Source organism: Solanum lycopersicum, chromosome 9, assembly GCF_036512215.1.
Source record: "Solanum lycopersicum chromosome 9, SLM_r2.1".
Lineage (NCBI taxonomy): Eukaryota > Viridiplantae > Streptophyta > Magnoliopsida > Solanales > Solanaceae > Solanum > Solanum lycopersicum.
In genome coordinates, this window is record NC_090808.1 from 5,735,335 (window position 1) to 5,745,297 (window position 9,963).

General features: G+C 31.8%; 2 protein-coding genes across 2 annotated transcripts; one reads left to right on the top strand and one right to left on the bottom strand.

The window, feature by feature from the left end:
- Nucleotides 1–2,120: 2,120 nt before the first annotated feature.
- Nucleotides 2,121–4,668, top strand: LOC112942182 (uncharacterized). Its single transcript, XM_026032986.2, has 2 exons — nt 2,121–3,055; nt 3,177–4,668. The coding sequence occupies exons 1-2, from the start codon at nt 2,575–2,577 to the stop codon at nt 3,833–3,835; spliced, it is 1,140 nt and encodes a 379-aa protein (XP_025888771.1). The 5' UTR covers nt 2,121–2,574; the 3' UTR covers nt 3,836–4,668.
- A 2,645-nt stretch (nt 4,669–7,313) lies between these two features.
- LOC101246561 (uncharacterized) lies at nt 7,314–9,713 on the bottom strand. The gene is made up of 7 exons (XM_069289053.1): nt 9,675–9,713; nt 8,625–9,446; nt 8,372–8,533; nt 7,760–8,290; nt 7,611–7,673; nt 7,487–7,531; nt 7,314–7,406 (listed from the first exon to the last, which is right to left on the bottom strand). Exons 2-4 carry the CDS (start codon nt 9,327–9,329, stop codon nt 7,997–7,999), a joined length of 1,161 nt encoding a protein of 386 aa, XP_069145154.1. The 5' UTR covers nt 9,330–9,446; nt 9,675–9,713; the 3' UTR covers nt 7,314–7,406; nt 7,487–7,531; nt 7,611–7,673; nt 7,760–7,996.
- Nucleotides 9,714–9,963: the final 250 nt, after the last annotated feature.

A 9,963-nucleotide genomic window follows, 5' to 3' on the forward strand; every position in this document is an offset into this window, starting at 1 on the left:
GATTATATATAATTGAATTTGTATAAAACGAGAAAGGGAGGAAGTCAAAAGAGAATTGGGCGTGGAATATACAATTAAATCGAATTGTATAAAACGAGAAAGAGATAAATTATATACAATTTGAATTTGTATAAAACGAGAAAGAGAGAAAGACAAAAGAGACTTGGGCAGGGAAGTACTTTTATTGTATAATTATAAGTGTATAAAATGGAGATATATATATTTGCATATGTGTATACAATTTTCTCTCGCTTTATACAATTAGAAACACAATTTATATGATTCTATTGTATAAAGCGAGAGAGGCGAGTGACAGAAGCGAGCGAGAGAGGGAGAGTGACGAGCGAAAATATGAGGGAGAGAGGGACTGACAAATAGTTTGCTATGAAACACAAATAAGTCAACGGTAGCTAATATATATATTTTATATTATTAATTTGTCATTCTATACAATTATCCCTAACATATAAATACTTAATAGGGAAAATAACTTGTGTGTCTACTTTTTAAAAAATAATTACCATATTTGTCAGTATTATTTTTTTAACCATAAATGTCAATTTAATTGAATATTCAACTTCATATTTTTTCTCTCGCCTCAAAATTTTCCCACGCCTGCAATTGCAATTTTTTCTTCTCTCGCGACTGCAATTTTTTCTTCTCTCTCGCGACTGCAATTTTTTCTCTCTCTCGCAACTGCAATTTTTTTCCGGCGACTTCAATTTTCTCTCGCCATTGCAATTTAAAGGTTAGTGTTGAGTAAGATCTGTTAATTTAGGTTACTTGCACTGCATTCTGCGATTTTTGTTGGTCTACTTTGCACTTAACTGATCCTTTAATGTGAGCTTGCAATTGTGGTCTTGACAGTGCCCAGATCGTTACGCCTTTCTTCTTTTTGTGTGAATTTATGTTGAGATTTCGTTTGATTTATGTTTACGCTACTTGTGTGCCTTTTTGTTTGATGATTTATGTTGAGATTTTGTTTGATTCAAGTTCCTGTGAGTGTCTGGTATTCAGTTCTCTTCTCTAATAAGTATGATCTCTTGTTAGCATCTGTATATTCATGTTTAATTCACTTTTTAGCATTTGTGTAATACAACTTCAATTCAGTTTTATTTTACTTGTTAGCATCTGTGTAATACAACTTTAATTCAGGTTTAATTCACTTTTTAGCATTTGTGTAATACTTCAATTCAGTTTTAGTTCACTTGTTAGCATCTGTGTAATACAATTTTAATTCAAGTTTAATTCAGGTTTAATTCACTTGTTAGCATATGTGTAATTCAACTTCAATTCAGTTTTAGTTCACTTGTTAGCATCTGTCTAATACAATTTTAATTCAAGTTTAATTCACTTGTTAGCATTTGTAATACAGCTTTAATTCATGTTTAATTCACTTGTTAGCATTTGTACAATACAACTTCAATTCAGTTTTGGTTCACTTGTTAGCATCCGTGTAATACAACTTTAATTCTGATTTAATTCACTTGTTAACATCTGTGTAATACAACTTTAATTCAAGTTTAATTCACTTGTTAGCATATGTGTAATTCAACTTCAATTCAGTTTTAATTCACTTGTTAGCATCTGTGTAATACAACTTTAATTCAGGTTTAATTCACTTGTTTGCATATGTGTAATACAACTTATTTTCATGTTTGATTCACTTGTTAGGATTTGTGTGATAAATTTTTAATTTAGATTTTATTAAGATTTAATTTAGTTGTTAGCAAAGTGATGCTCTTCTAGCAGATTAATCTATATGTCTCTCTCTAGTCTTTTAATAATAGTAATACACTCTTTAATGATGTGCAGAAAAAATATGACTAATATAGCGGTGATGCTTTACTTCAATGGACGATGGGATCCTAGCAACAAATATATTAACTACTTGGCAGATGGTGTGTTGATACACACAGAGTCAACGTTTGCCACCCTCGTTTCTGTAATTGCTACTCAATTGTCAATAGACACATCAACAAGTAAAGTTGAAATAAGATATAAAATTGATGAAAGGTCTCCTCCAATTCAAATTCATAATGATATGGGGTAAAGGTATATCTTGAAACTAAAAAGGAACATCGAGATATGACAAGATACCCTTTATGTGTCACAACAACTGAACCAGTCAACTTGGAGACTAATGTTGCACTCATTCCACTTTTGTGTTCAGACACTTCAGGAGATATGAGGGTTATACACAATTCATACTTCTCTAATACATTTAATGGTATTGATGAAGCAATAGGGTTAATTGGATTCGGATCATGTGAGGAAGTTGATGAGCTAGAAGAATTAGCACCAGGCATCATTATTAATCCCAATCACTCTTTGTTTGAAAAAGATCAGGTGTATAAGAATAAATATGTCCTCACTAGTTCACTAAAAAGACATTCCATTCTTAATCATTTTCAATTCAAGACAACAAGATCAAGCGCAATAAGGTAAGACCTAAATTCAAGTCACTTTAAATTATTAATTGTGTATTAATATTTTTTCTACAGCTATTCGATACAGTGCCTAGGAGAAAGCTGCAGTTGGAGTTTACGAGCTTCAAGCTTGAACAAATCTGAAATGTTCAAGATTAGAGAATTTGAAAGCGAACACACTTGTTTGTTGCTACATAATTCATTATCGGAAAGGCTAGCAACTAAGAGTGTTGTTGGGAGTATTATTGTGGGTAAATATGCTGAACCAGATGCTAATTACACACCAAAAGACATACAACGTGACATGTTAGCTGAATATGGTGTGCGACTCACATATATGCAAGCTTGGAGAGCTAAAGAAGCAACTCTTGAATTAATCCGGGGTGATCCAATTCAATCATATGCAAAGTTGCCAAGCTACTTTCACATACTAGAGGCGACTTACCCTGGTTCTCATATAAGATTTCACAAATCAGAGGATGACCGTTTTTTATATGCGTTTGTAGCTTTGTTCACCTCGATAAAAGGATGGGAATATTGTAGACCAATTGTAGTTGTTGATGGAACTTTCTTAAAAGGAGCATACAAAGGGACACTGTTAACCGCTAATACCTTAGATGCAGCAGGTCAGACTTTCGAATATGATACTGTTTTTTATATTGAATTTTTGAACTATGTATTAAAATTGAATTATGATTGTAGTAAAAATGTATTAAACTTGTATTAAAAAAAGTGTACATGGTGCAGGGAGTATATTGCCACTTGCTTATGCTATTGTCGATTCAGAGAATGATTCATCTTGGGGGTGGTTTTTTGAGCAATTCAGAGATGCATTTGGTCAAAGACCAGAGATGTGTATCGTTTCCGATAGGCATGCAAGCATTATTAAGGCAGTTTCAACAGTTTATGATGAAGTACCTCATTTTGCATGTATGTGGCACTTACTGCAAAACATAATGAAAAATTTCAGAAGAAGTCAACAAAGGGTCACTGAGTTGTTCTACTCTATGGCAAAAACATACACCATGACAGAATTTAATCAATGTATGACAATGGTTGAGAAGATAGATAAGAGGATCAAAGATTACTTGTTGAACATTGGATACAACAAATGGTCACGTGTGCATGCTGAAGTAAACAGAACTTGGATAATGACATCAAATATAGCAGAATCAGTCAATTCACGAACAAGACATGCCAAAGTTCTTACAGTCTTGCAACTCTTGGAATTCATGAGACAACTTGTACAGAAATGGAATAACAATAACAGATCAAAGGCGACATTTTCAGGTTTTCACCTTGGAAAAAAGTATGAAAATATATTGCGGCGCAATAAAACTGCATCAGAGAAATTAAAGGTATGCCTAATCTGTTTGCTAGTATTTTTTCTTCGGATTCATATCTAACATCTCTCTTGAATATATTTTTTTTCATAGGTTGTAGAGACAAATAAATATGTGTATACCGTACTTGATGGTATTACACAATTCACAGTATGTCTTCACCAACGTACATGCACATGTGGGAGATTTCAATTGGATGAGTTACCATGTCCACATTCTTTGGCCGTTTTAACAATAAAACACACTGGTTATGAGAAATATTGTTCGGCTTACTATACAAGAAAAAATTTATTGTTGACATATCAATTTCAAATGGATCCCCTGCCAAATGAAAGAACATGGAACACACCAACACATGTTCTTCAAGATATTGTACTTCCACCTCATGGAAAGAGACCTCCGGGAAGGCCAAAAAATAAAAGACATACTCAACTGAGAGAAGATGGATTCAAGAAGGCGAAAATTACATGCAGTAATTGTGGACAACATGATCACAACAGGAAGACTTGCAAAAATGTCAGGCCTTATGATCAAGAATAAAAAAATAATTTGTTTAGTTCCGCAATCTCGTGTTATTCAGTTTAATAGAATGCTTTCTTAGTTGTGCAATCTCATGTTATTCAGTTTACTGGAATGTTTCTATGTGTATAGTTACATTTTATATGATATATAGATGAAATGATATAGTTTACTGGAATAACTCAGTTGAGCTTGAGGCTTGGAAATGTCTTGCTGAGTATAATTGTCAGGTTGGGGAATTTGGGTGATGCTTGGTATGTTTTTGGTTTGTTAGTATTTTTGTAATATAGCTCTTTGTCACTTGTTAGTATTTGTGTAATACAACTTTAGCTTAGGTTTAATTCAGGTTTAATTCAATTGTTACCATTTGTGTAATATATATTTAATTCAAGTTTAATTCAGGTTTAATTCAATTGTTACCATAATATAGATTTAATTCAAGTTAAATTCAGGTTTAATTCACTTGTGGAAATTTTAAGATTAATGTCTTGTTCTAATTCTATAAAGAAAAATAGGATTTCAAAAAAATAAATAGTATCGATTCGTAACACAGAAGTTCATATATTTGCAACCAAAAAAAATACATGATTTTTTTATAGTTTTCACAACTTATTGAGGTTTCATGTTCACCTCGAAAATTACAATTTTTTACTACTCAAATTACATATTCAAATAAAACTATAACTTTAAATCAACCTAATTACAATTTTTTACTACCATTTCCTGCCAGTTTTACATAAGCATTCATAGTGTCATTCAAACAGAAGTATGAGGAGCATTGACTTTTTTAAACTCAATCATGCATACTTCCAGCAAGCTGGATAGACATGGGCAGCAACTTGTTGCTCCCAAACAAACTAACATATGTAGCATTCCAACTGCAAAGACAAAATTCCTTAGAGGAAGTACAAACAGAAAGGATCAATAAGGACACAAAGAAGGAACAACTTCAAATAGAAGACTTACATATAAACAACACAGTTAGGTATATAATATCAAGACTTACAAAATAGAGCAATACAATTTTTCATAGCCATAGTAACTACAAATTGTTTTACATTATATAGTTTTCATAGTCATACTAACTAATATAACTATATTCCTTTATCTAACTGGTCTTTCGTCTTCACTTTGAAGGTCACTCGCTTGCATCCTTCTTGCATATTCCCATAATATAGCTCCAAATCTCTTTCGGACAATGTCTGCCTTTACTTGTTGATTTTGAATATGTTGGCCATTACTTACAAACTCCGCAAATGCAGCAACGAAAACTCCACAATCCCTACAAAATTCAATATAAAATTATTATCAAAAAATCAATTTAATAACTAAAAAAAACACATATTTAATAATACTTACAGTGAATCCTCATTTTGTCTGGGAACATCTTTAGTTATGAAATGAAACTCAATTTTCTCGAACTCATTTATCTCACTGTATTTTGGTGTTGACTTCAATTCAGGACGCTTATCATAGAACTTAACCACACTTAGATAATATGGTAAAACAACCGAAAGCATCTCAACAATATTTTTTACCTCTAAATTCACCCCACCCCTAGCCGGAAATGAATCATACACCTCCAATGACCTTTGCCCAATATCAAACACCACAAAAATCCAGTGACGATTCTCTTTAATGTTTAGTGGAATAAGAACAAAATCCACTTTATCCCACGAGGTACTTGCCAACAAACGACGTCCACTGATATACCGGGCAATATCATCAGAATCTAAAACTTTAAAATTTTTCTTATCCTCATGAGCATCACAAAGTTTAAAGAAAGAATTGGTAATCTTTGTCTTGAAAACACAATCAGTCGTCGTAAAACGAACATTACTGTTGGTATCATATTTTCCTTTCTTTCTTAGGTAATAGAAAATGACATCAATATGCTGCAAAAAAAAAAAAAACTTATGAAACAGAATAGTGAAAGAACAGTGCAGAAATTTCAACTCAAAGTTAAGGTAAAACTCTGTTTTCGCCCCAAGTGTGGCTCATTCATCACATATTGGTGAAACACAACAGTGATAGAACTTATGAAGATGTTCAATTTCTACCCAGAAAAAACTTAGAGACAACAGTAACTTACTGAAGCTGACATATTTTATATAATATTCTAGCTCATGTATATGCATATATGTGGATTCTTAATGATACAATGAACCTCAAAAGAAAAGAATTGAAGCTAAAATGACAAGAACATGATTACAAGTTTCATTCTTTTCGCAATATCCTGAGCTTTTGTCCCTCTTGAAAGACAGAGACAAAGGGAACAAGAACAGAAAGAAAAATGACTTGCAAGCTATAGAATTACAATGTCACACAACTAAAGAGCTTCAATAGATGAAAAATACAATCTATCTACACAACTAAACAGAAAGAATTTTAGTTGAGACAAAGACAAACTCAAGATTAAGAAACAGAACGAATAAAAGAAATATTAACGTCCAACTAAAATTTATATAACAAACCTCATCACACCATTGTTGTCCAGAATGTGCCAATTTGAAAAACCAGAGTCTTTCATCTACTTTACAGACACCCAATTCAAATGCTGGATTGATAACATTAAGAGCATCTGTATAAGGTTTCTTTCCCCTATCAAAACAGAACAAAAATAAACAAATACTCAAAACCGAGACAGGAACAACTAAAAAAGAGGCAAATACGAAACTAAAAAAGAGGTACAGAGCGTTCCACAAGTTGAATTAAGCTTGTATATATTATGAATTAGGAAAATTATCCCAAAAACATCAAAATAAATTACCTCTTTTTTGTACCCATATAAAGCCACTTAGTGAATGAATCGATCAAATCAGATTCATCATCTCCTCCGCTTGCATATAAAAAAGGATGTTTTGTCTCAAAAACCTGATGTGTAACACATAAAGTTCCTCCAGATTAAAATATTGTGTGAAGGGAGATGTTATTAACTTTCCTGGATTTTTCTTTCTGCCACGTTTCTTCGGTGACACTTTCTTTTTGTTTTGATCAACTTGGGCTCTTTTTTTTAGATAAGATTCTTCAGTCCTATTGATCTGAGAAAGATCTTTATCAAGTAAAATAAAGTCATCTAAAGTATGCAAAGGTTTTTGACAATCCTCTGTTGCATCTGCATATAATAGATATATTGATTAATTTACAATCAACAGATGCAACACTTATTTATGTTGGTTTTTTTTACTACATTACCATCAGGTTTCGCCCCAACTGTATTCACATCAGCAGCCTCTTGGACTGTAAGCCAAATAAATATTTTAATAATGTTATCAAAATAAATCGAAAGAAGTTTAGTTGAAGTTAAGAAAATGAATACCATTTATATCAGCAACAACCTCTGATAGAACTTTTTCAATAACAATTCCTGCAACATCTTCATCTGTACATAACAAGAACATTTAAAAAAACAGAATTGAATTAAAATATATGAAATATGTAATATATTTGTATAAAATCCTTCATTACCTATTTTACTTGATACTCTTTCAAGATTTTCAACATCAGCAAATCTAACTGTAGCTTTAAGCACTTGAGATTCTTCATTTTGATTTGATCCCATAACATGAGCATCGTTCCCTCTCGATTCATTTACAGATGCATTAACACGGGGAGAAAATGTTGTATATGTAATTAACATATTATTAAAAAAAACATATCAAAGTTAACTGAAAAATGAAATATCGAATTCGTGTCATTTATAGATTAACTGGAAGAAAATACTAAACTATATATTAAAATTATATTATGAATATAACAGAAATTTACTGAAAATATAAACGAACCTCCATTAAAATCTAATCCACCTGAAAATGTCTCGTCAGCATGCTTCTTAGATGGTTCCTTAACTTCTCGAATAACAGAGCTGCTACCACCACTCTTAGCAAACAGCAAAGAAATATCCTCCAATAATTGTTTGTTTGAGTTCACCACAAATTCTTTGATTTGATTGAATCCTAAATCAATCTTCTCTTCAAGCGCTTTGTTATTTTCATTCACCTAATAGATATTAAATCATAACGAAAATATTAAAAAATAACAGTTTTAAAATAAAAAGCCTAAAGTTTAGTTTGTGTATACTTTTACAAGCTCTTTTCTCAATTCTATGACTTCATTGGTCAAAATGTCTAGACCATGATTTGATCCTTTAGGCTCCAATTTCAAAATTTCAGCATGGTAATCACGAGTTTCAGGAAGCCTGAATTTGGATACTTCATCTTCACTAGCCACTATGTTCTCAAACTGAAAAACCAAATACACAAAATAACATTAGATATAGTAACTTGAGTTCAAATAAACAATGTAATAAAATGTATTAACTTTGTACAAATACCTTGTTTTTTGTAGGCATGAAGAGACATTTCTCAATATATTTTAACCATGGACTTTCTGCAATTGTCTTCCAATTCAAGATTCTTGGAATAGAATCAGCAACACGAATAGCTATATCTTCATCAACCTTTGAACAACACTCAAATATCCAAATTTGAAGAGCAAGAGGCAAGCCACCAATTCTATAGTACTTATGTGTTGACTTAAGCTCATGCCTCACAGAATCAGACAACTTTTTGTAGACATCTAAACCCCACGGATATGAATTGAATTTTCCACTTTCCACAAGGTAAAAATCTCTATTGCTAATTTGGTATTCGTTGTCCTCATATGAAAATAAAAAATCATTAATGAAGTATAGAACAGCCAATGAAACAGCCGAGTCAACATCTATGAATTTTTTAGCTAAAAACAGTGCACGTAGATGACTCTTTGGAACTGTGATTTTTTCCGAAAAATAACTACTCATCAAACTACATCTAGAATTGGGAACATTGATAGATGTGCCATCACCAACACAATTTAAGCCTGTAACTATCCCAAATTCTCTAAGACCAAAAAATAACTTTTTGTTATTTATTTCAATAGCAAACACATCATCCGGTGTGTGTTTTAACTCTCTATTTATAAGACAATGAATAAGTTGTAGTTGTGTGCTTGATTTTGGAAGGTCAAGAAAGTACCCAAAACATGTATTCCTAAACATCTCAAGTTGTTTATCAGATAAAGATAGTTTGATTTGTTCAATGACACTATGATTAGTGTAACATGACCACCTACTCGAAATATACACAACATCAGGATGTTTCCAGAATTTACGATCCTGCATATGCATTAAACATGAATTAAAAATGTGTTACTACATACTAAAGATGAATAAAAAATGAATTAAAGTTGAATTAAAGTTCAACTAAAGTTGAATTAAATATGAATTAAAGTTGAATGAAAGTTGAATTAAAGATAATTTCACATACTACATCTAAAAAACAAGCAGCAATCAACATACAACCCATTGCTAAACAACAAATAACTAAGAAGTACTAGCACATACCGGATATCTACTCTCTGGTAGAATGACACTTTTGGGTAAACGATTTCATGTTTTTCCATCATTCACCGGCCTTTTCTTCTCCAATCCATCTTTATTTTTCAAACTTTTTGACTGAAATTGAGGAGGTAAATCCTCAAAATCATCATCACTGTCAACGATTTTCTTCGATGTAGATGCCAAAGTAACACATATTTTTTTTGATTTCTTCATTGTTTTAACCTCTTTAACTCGTTTTTTACCTTTCTTTTGCTTCTTGTTTTCTTCCTCATTGTTCTTCTCTCCCGAAATT

What these genes read in the sequence shown, in the direction of transcription:
- LOC101246561 (XM_069289053.1), bottom strand. Translation starts at nt 9,329, where the DNA reads ATGTTTAGGAATACATGTTTTGGGTACTTTCTTGACCTTCCAAAATCA. An exon ending in TCATGCCTACAAAAAACAAG is followed by an intron (nt 8,534 to 8,624) that starts GTATTTGTACAA and finishes TTGGTTTTTCAG; the next exon opens with TTTGAGAACATAGTGGCTAG. An exon ending in TGAGAAAAGAGCTTGTAAAA is followed by an intron (nt 8,291 to 8,371) that starts GTATACACAAAC and finishes AATATCTATTAG; the next exon opens with GTGAATGAAAATAACAAAGC.
- LOC112942182 (XM_026032986.2), top strand. Translation starts at nt 2,575, where the DNA reads ATGTTCAAGATTAGAGAATTTGAAAGCGAACACACTTGTTTGTTGCTA. An exon ending in TAATACCTTAGATGCAGCAG is followed by an intron (nt 3,056 to 3,176) that starts GTCAGACTTTCG and finishes TACATGGTGCAG; the next exon opens with GGAGTATATTGCCACTTGCT.